The 17,879-nt window shown below is 47.6% G+C and overlaps 1 protein-coding gene across 1 annotated transcript; it reads left to right on the plus strand.

Annotated features, from left to right (window-relative positions):
* Nucleotides 1-6,297: 6,297 nt before the first annotated feature.
* GPR27 (G protein-coupled receptor 27) lies at nt 6,298-7,440 on the plus strand (the record flags this gene model as incomplete). Its single annotated transcript, XM_080625643.1, has 1 exon — nt 6,298-7,440. One exon carries the CDS (start codon nt 6,298-6,300, stop codon nt 7,438-7,440), a length of 1,143 nt encoding a protein of 380 aa, XP_080481769.1.
* Nucleotides 7,441-17,879: the final 10,439 nt, after the last annotated feature.

A 17,879-nucleotide genomic window follows, 5' to 3' on the forward strand; every position in this document is an offset into this window, starting at 1 on the left:
CCAGTGAATTTGCTAGACAGGAATTCACAGTAAGTCTATCCGAAAGCATAGCAATGGAAATAAGTTGTTTCATAATCAAAACAGCCACCTTTTGTTCTGAAGCTGCCCACGCTGTCCATGGTGAATTTGCTGTTGGGTGCCAAAGGCCATTTCACCATGACGAGGGTGGAGGATTCATCCTGTACTGATGAGATGGTGCAGCCCCTGTGCGAGGAAGGAAGTTTGCGAGGGTTGAATCAGTCGTGCGGGGAGACGTGACAACACAGTGCATAGAGCCTGTTGTTACCTGTTTGTCCTGCTGCCAGGTTTTACCTCAGCCCATGGAGGTGGCTGCAGCACACACATGTGCAGGTAATTATGAATACACTTATTTATTGCAACACATTATAACTCTTCCTGCTAAGGAAGAACCTGGGGACTGAGAAGCGCCACAGCAACAGAGCCAAGGGCTGGCAGTGCTCCTAAAGGCAATAAGCTGCTTATCTCCAGCCTAAGGAGTTTATAGCACCCATGTATCTCTAAAAGCTCATTAGCTTCTCAGTAAGCAGCTGAGATATTAGATGCACAAGCAGAACAGCAGTGGCTTGAGGTTGCTACAGCACAGATAAAACTTCTGGGGTTGGCTAGCCTGCAGCAGGCTGGTTCAACAGCCTGAAGCAACTTACGTATAAAATGATCCCACATGTATAAAATGGAAAAGCCTGACCTTGTGAAATGCTCCTTAGTATCGAGCTTTGCTAGTAGTAGAGTGCACAGCTAAAACTCAGACCTAAGGGGCTGCACCAGCCTCGCTGGTACCCACCAAGAGCCAAAACCGGCAGGGCATGGTGTCTCTCAGCATCACCTGCCATGGCAGCAGGGGAAGCCATGTACCCTGACACGGCCTTACATTGCATCTGCTTCCCCCTTGCCCTGCACTCCTCTGGTCGCTCACTGCCTCCAGGGCAGGGGGTGGGAATGCAACCCAAGCAGCTGGTCTCATCCCATGAGGGTGAACTGCAGAGAGATGAAGAGAAGGAGCCAGAAAATCTGTTCCCCTGGAGACCTGAGAGCAATGGCTTTTCCTAACTTTCCTGACTTGCTTGTGGGACTGGATTGCAGCTACAACCTCCTGTAGAAATGCACTGTGTCAAGGATACTTCGTGTCTCACTCTGGCTATTTCCTGTGTCACAGGGGAGCTCTTCCACAAAGAGCTGCTTCTGAAGAACAGCATGTTGCCAACAATTCAGCAGGTTAAGTTTAGCACAGCCAGTGACAGAAGTGAGCAGGAAGGAGTTATTTCTCTCCTCTGCTTTTCTTCCTTCTCCATTGAGCAAAGTCTTTAAAGACCAGCTCCCTTTGCAGAAGGCTACAGAACTTTCAGCAAGTGGCATGCATGGAGGCATTCACAGCCATGATACCTGTGTCTGGTTATTTCCAGTCAAAATAATCTCCTACTCTATTATGGAGAAGAATAGAGAAGCTCAGCCTGACTCACAATCACATGGGGGAAAAATGAGAGGAGTTGTTCAAGTTCAAAACGTTCAGCTCGCTGTGGAGGAGGATTAGTACCACTGTGGAAGGAGGCTTTCTCTCCCTCTGCAACAGTACAGCACTAAAGGATGGAAAAGACCTGAGTCCACTTCCCTGCTGTGCCAAATATACTCCTCCGTTCTTCACTCCTCCCTCCCCAAGAGAGCATATGAAGTATTAAACAGCTAGGAATAAGCCCTTGAAAAATGTGATAGCTGGCTGTCAGATACCTCTCTGCTGGATAGATGCAGCTATTTGACTGTTTGCCTGCACATCCTCTGCTGCCATCCAGGAAACGGGGATTCAACAGTGACATTAATACTCTCATCGGTGTCATCTGTACATTTTGCACAACTGTGCTAATATTTCCTTCAACAAAGCCACATCCAAAATGCTTTATCAGTGCTTTGCTGAACATAGATCTGGCCTCTGCCAGCCCATACCCATCCCTACCTCACATCTGGACCCTCTGCAAGCAAGATGTAGGGTGGGGGCTTCCAGTGTTGCTTTAAATCTGTTTTCAGTTCACAGGCATGTACCATGGCTGTGCCCTGGTTACACAGGGTAAGTGTGACTCCTGTGCAAAGCAGTTATTTTGGGTAGTACTGTAAATTTTGCAGATTTAAAACTTCTCACACTGTTTTCACGTTAGCTGGTGCCCAAACGTTGCCTTAATGTGTCATCTTCTGTTCCGTCATTGTCACAGAGTATTATCATGATCCTTGTAAACACCCACAAACCTACCTCATTATCTCCTTGCACTCTCTCCTCTCTTTGCAGGGAAGAGTGATAGCCACGGTTATGCCAATGCCATTCCCTATGATGCAGCTTCACTGTTCACTCATTTCCCCCTTTCTCTAGAGTTCATATCTCTCCCCCATCTTAAAGTTGGATATTAAGCTCCCTTGGCAAAGGTACAGCTTTTTGTTTTGCTTATGTAGCACTCTGGTCCCTGACTCACTCCGTTAGGAGCAAAGATAACACAAATAATGAAGTAATCCAGAGAGCTGTTTGGGAATTACAGGAAGCTGGGAAGAAGGATCTAAATTTTTCTTGTGCCAGCATCCAGCTCAAGCTTCTCTTACCCCTTTCTGCTCCAGACTGACCTTTCCAACTCCTTGATTACTAAGCCTGAAGACTTTTCCTTGCCTGAATTATCTGTGACAGCAAAATTGTTTTGCCTGGCTGCTCCCACCTGTCCTGCTTCCCTGTGGTGTCTCAGGCCATGGAGGGGCTCTTTGTCCTTCAGGCATGTCCAGACATTTCCTCCTTCCATGTGTCACACCAGAGATAACTCTGATTTCTACTTCAGTAGTACCATGGGTACAGGACACTTCTCTTTCCGGAAACATTATACAGAGCTCCCAGACACAAGAACACCAATAACATCATCAATAATAAATAGCTAAGCCTTCGGGAAGAATACTTGTGACTGGTGGAAAGAAGGCAATATGCCACAGTATTTGCTCTAAGAGTCTGTATTTCAACTGTCTCTCCCATTCAAGGCAGTGAGCAGAGAACATGAAGCGGCAGCCAATTCAAGTAAAGCACACTGAAAGGTCAGAGGAATCCATCTAGCTTGTGAAGCACCATTTTGTAAGCAAAGAATAGCTCTTCGTTAAACACATTTTATGAAAGTGATTGAGGTGAGAAAGGAAAATAACTTAACATGCTCATTACAGTATCTGGAAAGTACCTGTTCCCCATGACTGCTGCGATGGATCTGCCTTTTGTACGGCTGTGTGCCATGGAGCAGCACCAGAGATGAAGGGGATGTCACGGCAGCCAGGGCAGTCCCTGCTGCTCCTCTTGACTCTTAATAGTGGACACCTCCCCAGGCACTGCAGTCCCTGTGGGCTGGAAGAGCTCCTCAAGCAGCTCTGCAACAGCAGAGGGGTTACGAAATACTCTGTATCCCATTTTCTAGTCAAACACTGTAAATGTAGCACTGTGCTAATATCCAAACTGAGGCTAAGCCTGGGCGAGAAACTTGTTTGAACCCAATCGGTCTAATGCAAAGAAGCCAGTGAAGCATGCCAAGATGTAGGCATGCCTGCATGGGGGCAGCTGGCAAGTGAAGAGCCTGCTCCGATGAAGACTGTTAACCCCCTTATTTTCCCCATTCCTTTTGGCCGTTCCTATAGTGTCACATCTCTCAGCCAGCTTCACTAGGAAGCTGCCCTCAAATGCCTCACACCTCCTATAGCACTATATAGGAGCCCCATCAGGGGAGTAGGCCTGGGAAGATGGATGAAACACCATCCTCTCCCCTCGCTACAGGTGGGAGAAAGATGAGCTAGCAATTTGCTGCTGGCCTGGCAAGAGAGCAGTGAATTACAGCAGCTCCTGAGCCAGCTCAGCTGTGCTGGCGAGCGTTCAGGGAGAGGAGAAACCCTACCCGCAGGCACGGAGGAGGGAAGCAGGTGTGTTATTCCCTTTTGCTCACTTGATGGCAGAGATCACAGAGCTTACACAGGCCATGAGGTCTCCTCTGCTCCTCTGAAAAGCCACATTCCCCTAAGGATAACCAATCCTTGTACTCATGCTTGGCAAACTACTTTGGCTGCAGGCACCCAGCCATCGGAGAGCCTGTTAACACAGTACTGTGTTGCACTGGTGGCAAACAAGGTACGTGGTGTCCCTGGCTGCTCCAGAAAGCCACTGCTCTTGATGCCGGTGCGGTGGCTGCCCAGGGGACACGGTGCACCCAGCGCTTAAGTCATGGCATGAATGTGAGAAATGCCTTGAAAATTGCACAAAGCACTGAACAACCCGTGGGCAATTCTCTGTCACAGGAAAACTTCAGTGCAAATGCGAAACCTAACAACTGAAAACAGCTCAGATGTACCAGCAGGATGCAAAAAGCAGACTCAATTATCTGCCACTTTCCCCCTCCTCCCCTTAGGATTTCTTTGCTCTCCTAACATTAGCAATAAATAACAGATACAAACTAGATCCACGGACAAATGAAATCCTGCATGTAATACAGATTGCCCTCAACACATATTTGAGGCAAAGTCTGGGTTTGGTTCCATGCCTGTTGAAATGCCAGGAGCTCAGCAGAGCTGCTCTGGATGTCTGGTGGCACAATTGAGGTCAGTGCCTGGCCCCTGCCACATGCCACAAGATTTCTGAAACCAGCCAGAAAGATCTGCTCAAAAGCTGTTCTATGAGCATCCGCTTCTGGGACTGATGCAGACACTTTAATTGCTATCATTTCTGGAATAACACTGAATTTACTGATGGCTTTTAATAGAATGCTCAAAAAGGATTTCAGACGTGTCCTTCACAAAAAGCCATGAAGGAAACTCAGTGAGATAATTGCATTAACATTCCAGTGAGCCCAGGGCTACGTGGTGGTGCCTGCTTTGCAAGGCACACAGAGAGGCCTTGCCCTACATACCAAGGATGGCAAAGAGAGAGAGAGGACAAAGATCTGCATCTCACTGGCCTACATTAATTAAACTGCCCATTATAAACCTGAACCTACAGTACAGGTGAAGCTCTATGCTGTCGGGCCAAAGGTCTTAAAAATTCCATTTCCCAAAAACTTGCCAGGCCCCATGTAACTAGGCCTGGGAGCTGGTAAACCCCTGCAACACACAAAAACACAGGAAGCATCCATGTGAGTTAGAAACATTAAGTCACTTTCCTTCCCATTCTGCTTTCTCAGGAACCCAAACAGACACAAAACATCAGGCTCCTGACTTGCAGGAGCGGCTTTTCATTGCTGTAACATCGAAACATTTGCTACACATGCTGGCTGTAAACCTCCTTCCCCTGCAAACCTCCCTGCCCAGCAAGGGACAGCATGCCCAGATGCTCTGCTGCAACAGGCGCTACTGGACTTGGGTCCCCTGCGTGCAGAGAGAGAAAGTTAAATGGTTATTTAGTACAGGCAAACCTAGCAAAAGCACACTGGTGAATGTGATACAGGCGTATCACTAATGAATGGGGTGTATGGGGTCCATACACACATGCGGTAGGTATCAATCCGTGCATATTTGGGCATATACACCTCTGTGTCAGGCACACAGCGTCTCCATGAGCTCTCCACCAGCTTTGCCTCTTCGAGCGCACACGGCACACGGACACCCCGCGCTCCCCCCGCTGCCTCCCAGCCCCATCTCCGCACCCAGCCCCGCCCCGGGGGACAAGGGCGGGGACCACGGCTGCGGGCGGCTCCGCTCCCAGTCCCGCTGCGGCACCGGGACCTCCGCACCGCTCCGCGCCGCTGCGCGCCTGACTCAGCCCCGCGCTCCGCAGGGGCCGGGCTGCGCGGGGGGCGGAGGCAGGGCGGAGGGGAGGAGGAGAAGGAAGGATAGAGAGGAAGGAGGGAGGGAGAGAGGGGGATTTACCCCATTGTCCTCGGCGGGAGCTGGGCAGAGCCGCAGCCGCTGTGCGCAGGCTCGGCAGGCCCCTCGCCCGGCGCGGAGGAGCAGCTCGCCGGCGGTAAGGGGGTGGGTGGCTCCGCGCCGCTCCGCGCCTTGTGTGTGACCCACCCCACCCCGCGCATCCCCCATCCCCATGGGGCGGCGGTGGCGGCGGGCGCGGCCCTAGAGCAGGGGGTCCGCATGGCCCGCGGGGAGCGCGGCGGGAGCGCCCCGCGTCGCCGGGGCGGCGGCGGCGGCGTTGGCGGCGGGGGGAGGCCGGTGGTGGCGGGCATGGGGGCGCCGGGCGGCGCGGCCCTCGGCCCCGGCGCGCTGCCGCGGCGCTGAGACCCTGGCCCTGCCTGCGCGGTGCCGCCGAGGAGGAGGAGGAGGAAGAGGAAGAGGAAGGACCCGATGGCGAACAGCAGCGAGCTGGGGAGCAGCAGCAGCCCGCACCTGCCCAGCGCCGGCGGCCTGCTGAGCGCCTCCGGGCTGAAGCTGGCCACCCTGGGCTTGATCCTCTGCGTGAGCCTGGCGGGCAACGTGCTCTTCGCCTGGCTCATCCTCAAGGACCGGCACCTGCACCGCGCTCCTTACTACCTGCTGCTGGACCTCTGCCTGGCTGACGGGCTCCGCTCCCTGGCCTGCTTCCCCTTCGTCATGCTGTCGGTGCGCAGCGGGGCCGCCTGGCCCCACGGGCCCCTCAGCTGCAAGGTGCTGGCCTTCCTGGCTGTGCTCTTCTGCTTCCACGCCGCCTTCCTTCTCTTCTGCGTGGGGGTCACACGCTACATGGCCATTGCCCACCACCGCTTCTACGCCAAGCGCATGACGGGCTGGACCTGCCTGGCTGTGGTGTGCATGGTGTGGACCCTCTCCATGGCCATGGCCTTCCCCCCTGTCTTTGACGTGGGGACCTACAAGTTCATCCGGGAGGAGGAGCAGTGCATCTTCGAGCACCGCTACGTCAAGGCCAACGACACGCTGGGCTTCATGCTCATGCTGGCAGCTGTCATTGCTGCCACCCACTTGGTCTACATCAAGCTGCTCTTCTTCATCCATGGCCACCGCAAGATGAAGCCAGCCCAGCTGGTACCAGCCATCAGCCAGAACTGGACCTTCCATGGGCCGGGAGCCACTGGCCAAGCAGCTGCGAACTGGACGGCTGGCTTTGGCAGGGGGCCCACGCCACCCACCCTCGTGGGTATAAGGCAGGCCACCCACAGCCAGATCAAGAGGCTGCTGGTGCTGGAGGAGTTTAAGATGGAGAAAAGGCTCTGCAAGATGTTCTACATGATCACTTTGCTCTTCCTGCTCCTCTGGTCCCCCTACATTGTGGCCTGCTACCTGCGGGTTTTCATTAAGGCCAGCTCCATCCCCCAGGTCTACCTGACCACCTCTGTCTGGATGACGTTTGCCCAGGCAGGGGTAAACCCCATCCTCTGCTTCATCTTCAACAAGGAGCTCAGGGTCTGTCTCCGAGCCCACTTCCCATGCTGCCAAAGCATCCAGAGCACCCAGGGCACCATCCTTTGTGATCTCAAGAGCTTTGGGATGTAGGGGGGCTTTTCTCTTTCTAAAAAAAGAAAGATGGATATAATTTTCCATGTCTCTGCATATGATTTCAAGAGAGTGTGACCTGTGGGGGACAGACTAAACCACCACCCAGCACCCAAACCTTAGGCTGTAAGAAGCTGTTTCATTTATTTTTCTATATTTTGCTTATGCTCTCTTCAGAACATAAAAGGTTGCTGTCTATGGGACAGGTACTTGAGCAGAACACCCCCAAACCTTAGGCAGTAAGAAGCTGGTTTTCTTTGTGATTGTGTGGTTTTTAAAAACAAAAACAGGGCTCCAAGTTTCTGGTTTTGCTTCTAACCTTTCTAGACATAATTCCAACAGATACGGATTAAGGCCATGACATTTTTTTTTTGTTTCCCTATTCCTGTCTGTTTTGATAAAGGCTTAACAATTTTCCTCATGTAATATTTGATAAGGGCCAAGACAATTTTCTACTAAAGTTATTTTTGATGACCTCAAGAGGTGTTGTTCTCTTATTATTTGATCTTAAGTGAAGAACAAGAAAAGGACATTCCTAATGTGGTCAGAAGCTAGTTTTTGGTGGGAGCTGTTGGGTTCATTCATTCTCCAATGGTTTGAGTATTTGAAGCAGTTACTTATAACTTTTGCTTGACATGCAAACAGTGTAGAACTAATTTCAATTTTCTTGTTGCACTATTCATTTGGTAAGATTTCAGAACGATTTGTGAAATGTGATTTTAAAATACCAACTTTAAAAATAAGCAACTATAGCAGTTTTTAAAACCTAGATTGAAATTCATATTTTACTGCCTTTATAGGAAGTTATCTACAAACCTGGGTAATACTTGTACATTTTGACTGTTTTCTTTAATAAAATATTGAAAACCTTTACTGTATGTAATTGTTTCAGAATGGCAGCATTCTGCTTTGCTGGCAAATAACTTGTGTATGTGGAAGGTTGTATGTCTTGTGTCTGAGTAGATTTTGCAGCTGAGGTTATTATGGACAAGCACAATCCTTATTTGCTGTTAGATCTCAATTTAGGTGTTTATACCAATAAAAGTGACTAAAGCTATTTTTAAGAAGACTTAAGTTCATGATGGGCAACAGGTTTAAATAGCACAATTCTTTGTCTCGTGAAACCAAATTTCTGGTTTAGCTAACCATTTGTCTGTTAATGATAGAGTGTGTAATTGTGGGTTGCTAATTTTAGTTGGCAAAGCAGTTTTTTGACATGGTGGCTTGGTTAATACTGTACTCATTTGTAAACTATATTCTTAATGGGTAATTTACATTTATTAAGTTATTAAGCATGGCATTTTAACCTGCTCTATTGTTCTGCAACTTCTCTGACAGTATTTTAACTGGTGGCCTGATGGTGGGATCCTGACACAACTGTATAGCCATCTTAGAGACCGTGCTTTCCTTCTGATGGCTCATATGACATTTAACAAACAGTGATCATCACAGTGCTGGAGCAAACTGCACACTAATGACAGGGATAGCTCAGTTTCCATGCAGAATTCTGTGCTAAGACTGTATCTGTAGGGAGTAGTCCGAAGTTGTTAGACATGGCCTGAGAAATAGTTGTCCTGACTGTGAAACGAGCACAGAAGAGGTGCGTGTAACAGATCAGAAAAGGGCTATGGCGGCTTTAGATTTAGGCAAGGAATTGAGTGAGGTGGGGCTTCTGGTTTGGTTTTATGTCTTACTTTCCACCCCTAACTCAGATTTGAACACCAGAGAGGCAATGTTTCTTAAAGTGCATAAGAAGTTTGCAATTTGAACTTTCAGTATAGCTGCAGAGAAGGTAGGCAGGAGGAAGATGGGGCTGTACTGATACTGCCATATCTGGGCTAAGAAATGGATGGGGTATCTTGAAAACAAAGTGAGACTTAATGATCAGTTCCAAAGCTGTTGGAAAATGCATCTGGGTACAGAAGGAAAGCTGTCAAGAGCTTCAGATCACAGCAGAAGTTGGTTATTAGTGCTAATTATATTTTCATCCTGGAATATCAGATGATAGCTTAGTGAATCTTAAAGAGTACTGGGGTAGAATTGTGTTACAAAGACTTAGGGGCAAAGCCACAATGCTATTGCTGGGAATTGTGTTCCAATTATACCTTACATGCCTGTTTTACTGTTAGGTCTTTATGGCAGGGTTCCAACTTTTGCAGTATCATATTTTCTTAAAGCTTAGGAAGCTTCTTAAGTAGGGGCCTAGGGCTGTGATCTCTAACTCAGATCTTGCTGTCTTCTCCTAATCCTGCTGGTACCCAACCCAATGTTTTCTTTCTCATACTCTATTAAAAATGCCTGATATTTTAGCATCGTTTCTCTCTTCCAGGCTATAAGTAGTACGGTTGTGATTCTATTTAAACCACAGAGATGGGAGAATAGTTATTTTTAAAACCTCCTTAAAAGCTGCAAGGACCAGATTTTTCACTTCTAGAAGAATTAAGCACAAGTTGTATAGTCAATCCTATATGTGGGGGAATGAAAAATCACCTTTGGGTGACCTGATGGTTTTATTTAGATTCAGTTTATCAAGCTGTGCTGCTGTATTAAATGCTAATCTCTGTGCATAGGCATCCCCCATCTCAGTGATGCCCTTGTGAGATGAGCAAGTCCAGTTCTTAGCCCCTGAAGATAACAGATGCTTTGCTATAACCCATCAGTGGCACCAGACTCAGCCTCACTATAACAAAAGGATGCAAAAAAGTTCCAGAAGAGTACCTTTATGCAATGCTTTTTGCTTGCATGTAGCTTCCAGGGCTGTGTCAGGACTTCTGATATACTGAGGGCAAAATCAGTGCTGTTTGAAGTTAATTTTATATTTTAGGTACTTGTAATATCAGGCAGATTATGATCGTGGCCATGCTAGTACAAAAAGAGAAGGAACTCCAGTAGCTTTAATTCAGGGTTTAGATGGGTGTTGAACAATAGGGCTTCATTCCAGAAAATGTGAAACTGAATATTAAGGGACAGACACATGGCAGAAAATGAAACAGTACTTGGTGCCAGCACACCAACAAACACCAGTTTGCGAGTCTGTCCTGCTGGCTGAGAGTACACCAAGAAAGTATGAAAAAGCAGAAGGGGCTGGAGAGGCACCAGAGGATAAATATTCCTCTGAAATCTGAGCAAAGATAAGAAAAATGAAGAAAAAAAAAAAAAAGGAAAAAAGAAAAATAGCATTTCCAAAGCACAGCATTAACGTTCTAAAAGCATACTTTAGTCTGCATGTGGGGAAAGTGGGTCACAGAGATTAAATGTTTTGGCCAAGATCAAGGAAGAGTACCAGAGAGGATGAAAACCTGCTCTGGATGACAAATGGGGAAATAACATTAGTAAGAATGGGCTGAGCACAAGAAGCCCTTGCTGATGCCGTTGGGACCTGCAGGGTATGGCTGTAAGCCTCTATACCCCCAACTGCCCATCAAAACCGGTGTGCTTCTGGTCTCAGAAGTGCTAATGGCTGAGACTCAGTGGGAGCTGAGTCTTAATAATTACCTCCCACATCCATGTGGGAAGCTATTGCAGCTTATGCAAGTGCTGATCTCACTTGCAAAAAACTCCCATGGTCTGAATCCCTCTCCTCATCCCCACTGACCAAAACTCAAAGTACTTGGAGGGTTTGGTGAGCTGCATGGCAGCAGGGCTCTCCCAGCTCTTCCATCTACCTGTGCTTGACCAGAATATAGATTGAGTGTTCTCTGTACCCCTCCAGGCAGATATGTGATAGTTTTCCATATTCTGAGCAACACGAGTGCTGAGTATCACGGGAAATACCAAGATATCTCCCCCAGAGATTCTCTGTGGTCTGGCTCAGAGGTCACAGCGTGCTTACTTTTGCATATCTGTGGTGAAGAACTGCAGTTGCACTGAGAGCTGCTCTGGAAAAATCTTGGTTGCTGCTGGCATCTTCTCTCACTCACCAGGTATTTAACACATTTCCTTGCAAACATTCCCAGTCAAAACCTTGAAGTCAGTGGAGGTTTTTAGCCTACACTTAAATGTCAGGTCAGCTTGAAAAATCACACTGGGTAGTGCCTGTGGCAATCTGATATACAACACCCAATGCCTGGAATACTGTGGGGTGCTTCAAGCTATACTGTTAGATTTGGAAGGAGTTTGTTAGGAAAGGGCTGAAATATTTAGCCCCAGCCAAATTATCTTACCCAGTACAGGTCTCATTCAGTGACCGTGCTAGAGGTGGAAGATAAGCAGGGGGATGCGTAGCTCCCAACCTGTTAACATTTGCTTTTCCATTACCAGGTATGCACCACGGAGACAAAGCTGCCTCTCAGAATGGTGTTGCCCTGTAGCCTTGAGGAAAAGGGCAGGAGTTTGGTTTAGTCTGATAGCAACAGTTCTTTCCTTGGGCTCTACCTGGATGTGATACAGCTACATCTCCAGGCGGCTGCTCTGCCATATGCTGTGGTTCTGCCCTGGGGGCATGTTGTGCTGAGCTCAGAGGAGAGCAAAGATGGCATTTTCACTCCCTTCCCAGCAAAGGATGTGTGGAGTTTGACTGGACGTTTGCCACTTACCCTACAGGGTTAAGCAGTCACCTTGCTCCTTTCTGGCATCTGCACTTGTTCAGGATTGCCACAAACCACTCTGAGAGAAGAAGAGGCTCTGGACAGAGTAAGACACATTGGCAGAATGCAATGCTAAGTATCTCAAGGCACTTCATCAACTTAGGCTTCAGATTAGATGATTCTGTGCAGTATCAGAATACCCCAGAAAGCTGATTAGATAGTTATGCTGCAAATCAAAAAAGTATTAGAAACATGGCAGGGGGGCTGTTTTCCAATAGAAGTCCCTTAAAATCCTTTATTTAGCACAGCTTCCTTTATGGCTGCTCGAAACACTGCACAGGCTACAATTAACTCTATGGCGATACGGACCAGGAATCATCTCCCATGCTATCATGTTCTTAAGCTTCAGAATATTGTGACATCTCCAAGAGATGGAGAGAAAATTTGTCAGTGAAATTGTCTCTTAAAAACTGGTGCAGAGTTGTGCTGGGCTGGGGCTGTGCCACTGGAAACCTTACCCCTAACCTGGTTTTATGCTGGTGACCTCTGATGCCATGTCATTCATGAAGGACCTTGTGTGGGGTAAATCTTCACTCATCCATTGGCTGTAGGAGCAGTGACCAAGAGCTGATTTTCCAACAGACCTGATGTCTGTGGTGCTCTGATTTTCCCTAGAGCTGAGGATGCTGAGCATCTTTAAGCCGCTTTTCACTTGGTACAAGTCATTAACTGCCCCACACCTCGGTACTTTATCTGAAAAATGATTAATTATTCTTACCTTTGTAAAGCGTAGAACTACTGATGGCAAGAGCGGAGCATTATCACGGGTGAACAATCGCTGACTACATAAGCTTTCATCACTTAACTTTAAAGTCAAGCTAAGCCTTTAATGCAAGCTGTTGCATTTCTGTATTTCTATTCATGTTTAATGACCTCGGTACTTGCACTCTGTCTTTGATCTCGAGTCACGCATGGTTGTACTGTGGATGTATTTATTGGAAAGCCACTTTCTTCAGTGCCACATTTTTCACATCGACCGTGACCAGGTTGATAGCGCAAAGCACTTTGTGTAGGAGGCTTTCAAGTTCAAAGCTAGTCTTGCAAGGGCACAGGGAAGCTGTGAAGTCCCAATTTTAGGCAGTCATCACAGTGCTGATAGAGGAGGCAGAAGTCAAGAGATCACCTGGTGAAGAGAAAGCCCATCCTGAAGGTTCTGAGTGTTATTTAGTGGTGCATCATTAAAACCAAAATAATCCTGTGTTTGTGTGAGGACGATTAACCATTGGAACAAATCACCCAGGGAAAAAAATGGATCCCCCATCTGTGAGACGTGCAGCTTGAGCCTGCGAGCCTGCCCACGGCACACCTCCCCGGAGCCGGCTGCCTGCCCGGTGCCATCCCTGAGCTGGGTCTGGGGCTCAGCCCGAGCACACCAGAGAAGAATAAACCAGAAACACCACTGAGCAGCACCGGAGCCCTCTCTGTTGCACAGTGATTCACTCCTTCCTTTTGCTAACTGTTTTACAACACACGTTCTATCATACCTTATAAATACCGGTGCTTGCTTCTCTCAGGAATTGTAGCAGAGGTAGAGCTAAAATGTCTTTGTCATTAAAAACATCCACAGAGGGAAGCACAGGAAGATTCAGAAGGAAGGGATGAAGTCTGGGTGCTTTCTGACAGTGAGAGAAAGGGGAATGATTTAGTGGGATATTACCTCACTCCATCAAACCTCTCAATCTGCAGGAGGGTGATGGAAAGGAAACAGTTTAGTAGCTTGATAGTCGAGTAAATCAATTGGGCTTTTTCTTTTTCCTCCCTCATTAGGCCTTGCATGCTCACACCACACCGCAGGCTCCCCAGTGTGCTGTGCCAAGGGCAAGGGAGGAGAGGGAAAGGGGATGCTCCCCTGGGTGCCATGGGGCTGCAGTGACCCCAGGCAGAGGGACCAGCTCTGTTTGCCTGCAGGGCTGAGCTGCCCTGGGGAGTGAGCTCTGGGAGAGCCTCAGGAGACATCTGGGTGTGGAGGAAGGCGGATGAACGTGCAATATGTTCAGCCAAGCTGCAGTGTGACTAAAAGGGGGAGAACATGGGCAGCTGAGCCAAGAAGCCAGCAGAATCACAGGCAGAGGTAAAGCTTGGAGCCATGGTGTGAAGGCAAAGAAGGACACGTTTAGGCTGAGCATTGCCAAAGTGCTTTCCAGCAAGGTGATGAACAATGCTGTAGAAGCCAGGCTCTGCAGGACCTGCCCACAGTGCTGCTGGTGGGGATGGAGCGCCCAGTGCTAGTTTTCCTAACCCGAAAGACCCTAAAATCTCAGACAGACTGACTTCTTACTCTCCATTTGTGCAATATCTGAGCATAAGTGCTGATGTAAACCAAATCCAAACAGTTGAAGGCTCTGTTGCAATGTGCAGGAGGTTTGTTAGTGACTTGGGGGAGTTTAGTGAAGCCACGGTGGGGAGGGAGTTTAAATTATGACCCCACCACAGTCAGGAAATTTTGCCATTGAATTTGAAGGGGTGGGGAACCTTCTTGTCAAAGTTTCACCCACGTGAGAGAAGAAGTTGGGAAGGGGAAAAAAAACCTTCTGATTTGACAGGATGTAGTGAAACCTTTGGAAAGGGTGAGCATGTTCACAGCTGCCTCGCCAGTGCCTCTCCCTGAGCTGTCCTTGCCAGCAGGTCCCATAAAAGCATTAGAACTGTGCTCTGCTGCCTGTGCTCCAGTGTAGCCTAGAGGACTAAGTAAAGAGTGGGCCCAGCTTTGCACTCCCTGAAAGTAATAGCAGCTTTGCTGGTTTATCAGCTCTTCACAGCAAGAGGTGAAGCTGCCTGTTTGTGCTGGAAGAGCCTGCAAATGTCTGCGTGGAATGATATGAGTGCACTCGCATGTACAAGAGCAAAAGCAAATAAAGAAGGCTCAGCACTGCTCACTTGGCTGGAACCGGGCCATATTTTCAGTCTGCTTCTGAACTGTGTTACAGCCTTGGGATTTACAAAGCTGCATTACATTTAAACCCAGATTTAATCCCTTCCACGTGTTGCGCTGCTGTGGTGGAGGCACGGTGCTGGAGTTCGGGAGGCCTGGATGGGATTCCCAGCAAGGGAAGGGGTACGCTGGGCACTCCTGGCGCACAATTAGCATGAACCCACATCACCCGTCAAACTGGGGTTTGCAGAGAAGACCGTCAGTTTTACATTGTGCATGCATTAAATTTCCCCCCCATACTAAGCCATTTACATTCAGACCTTTGGGAAACCCCTGCCAGGCGCGTGTTTATATTTCTCATTCCTCCTTTCCTGCACGCTTCGCTGTTACCTTGCACTGTAATCCCTGCCATGAAACATGCTGCCATCCACTCTCCCTGCAGTGCACCAGGCTTACTCAGCTTCAGTCCTCCATATTCAGCCCTTTCCAGCCCTGATGGCCAGGCAGTGACCCAAAGGTTACAACCATCCTCTAAGGCAGCTGGACCATACAGGGGAATATGCCCTGCTAAATCACTGAGATACATTCTGCTGCACTGGGCTAGATGTGCCCACACTCAAGACTCTCCTTGAAAAATGATAGGTGATTTACTCTATGTTTAGTGTGTGTTAAACTTATTTCCATTCCTGTGCTCAGAATTATTGATTAGTCTAACAGCTGTACCCCCTCTGGTTTGGCTTTTCATATCTATGGAATAGAAAAAGGCACATTGATTTTGCTGTTATCAAAATCCTCTTGTATTTGCACAGTCTTTTTCTTTCCTGCAATTTTCTAATTCCTTCTGGAAAACATGTTACACATTGTCAAGATCAAATTCCTGAGACATCTTGTTTAAATCAAGGGATTCTTAGCACCTTCTGTTTCTTTTGAACATCCATCTGTGCAGTAATAACAAATCAGGGAGCTACTAGGGCAGGGAAGCATCAGCAAGGACCTCAGTCTGTGGTCATACTTGCTGTTCTTATACATCATTATGGTGCATTATACTGATGAAGCAACTTAGCAAAGTTCCTTTGACAAGCTGCGCTGTAAGAACTTCCAACGCACCAGAGCTTCAGGGTAACAAGACTAACGTTTTCAGCCCATCCACAAGAAAATAAACCAATGCTAACTTGTTTCTTACCTTAAGAGTGCTCCATACCAATAAGTGCTGTCCATACTGTCTTCTCAACCACCAAGATAGATAATCCCAGCCTTGTATCACCTAGCTTCACTTCAACTACTTCTATAAAACCAGTGTTGTGGTTAGGGTGACCAGTCTCCTGGGTAAGCATCCATACAGATCAGAGCTTTGCTTGCCACACAGCCAGGAGAATTTATTTTGTGCCACCCCCTGATTCAAAGGCTTTATAACAGATTTTTTTCCTAGTAACAACATTTCCTTGAGGGAGAATTATGGGCAGGGGAATGCAGATGAAGCTGAGCTTCATCTGGATTTTATCCTGCTCAGCAGCAGAGCTTTCCTCCCAGGCTTACAAGTGCATGCTTGCTCAAGCAGCTGTGCATCCACAAACCTGAAACACCTTGCTTCACCTTTCCTAATGAGCATGTAATCAAATTAAGGCAGCAGCTCATTACATGTGGTGGTGTCCTTTCCTGAAATGGCTGTCTGCTAACCCAAAATCTGGCAACAAACATGGGAATTCCTGAAGTGTGGTGGGATATTGTCATTATTCTATAGCATATCTGTAATATCAATATTCATATAATATTAAAAATTAATGCACATTTCTATTAATAATTAATTACTCCAATATTAATAAAATTAAAGCAAATGTTGGCACAGATCTCCTAAGTGGAGTGAACAGAGGAAAGCATTTAAACCAGGCACTCTCTTAACAAGCTATGTGTACTGGAGAATGAGGCTTTTCCCTTTCACAAAGATGTTTCTAGGGCTCCACAGGTTTTCTTCTCTTTTCTTGTCTGATTTCTCCTCCAAGGGCCTGTCCCTTTCCCTTCCTCCCAGGCAGGTGAGGAAGCTGTTCCTGGCCTGAGGTTATTGCCAAGGTGATGCTGAGGAGAACTGAGCAGCACAAGGAGCTGCAAAAAACCTTGCGTGGCAGAGCCGGTTTGAGGCTGGCCACCTTTTCCATCAGTCATAATGCATTGAGTTTCCTGTGCCCCTCAAATCAAAAGCTGCCTCAAGGGAAAAGCAGAGGGGCCATCTACATTTTGAAATACTTGTGGCAGTCACTGGTTTACCCGTTATCACTGTAAAGCAAAGGCAAAGGGTTTCAACTCTACCCCTTCCACTGCAGAAGGAAGTTAAAGGGACTTTGCAGGTGTGCTTGGGTTAGGAAATCTCCCTCAGGATGGGAGAAAAGGTAATTGATTAGGACAGAATTTAGGGAAGAATTGAGGTGCAGAAGCTTCATCTTCTTTCGAGAATGATCTCTCAAATCAGCTAACCACCATTGTGTCAAATAATGAGAATTAAATTACTAAAAGGGGAATCATAATAATTATTGCCAAGTGAATATCGTGTGAACGTAGGACAGCGAGGTTTTGCCTTTAGCTCTTCTACATCATCAGCCACACTCCAGCAGCAGCAGGGAAGGTGTGGAAAAGCCCCTCGAGGACAAGTACAGGATAACATCTCCTTCAGAGAAGCACCTTCCTAATGCCCTGTCCAGGAGTGTCTGCAGGACAGGAGTATTTCAGTCTCCTACAGATGGTGTGAACTTTGGACTCATGTAATTGAGGCTGTTCTCATTACCCAGATAAATGCCTAATCCCACAAGTCAATTGGCACAAATTACAACTAGAGAGTTGCTCTGTTCTTGTCTGATAAACTCTCCTAGGAGTTCAGTTTGGCAGGTCTAAGGCAGTCATCAGATATAATTGTCCACTCATTTACACTGATACAAACCAGGGTTATTACCTTCAGTGGAGTCGCTGGTGATTGATGCTGGTAGGAGATG

The sequence above is a fragment of the Psittacula echo genome (assembly GCF_963264785.1).
Source record: "Psittacula echo genome assembly, chromosome: 9".
Classification (NCBI taxonomy): Eukaryota; Metazoa; Chordata; class Aves; order Psittaciformes; family Psittacidae; genus Psittacula; species Psittacula echo.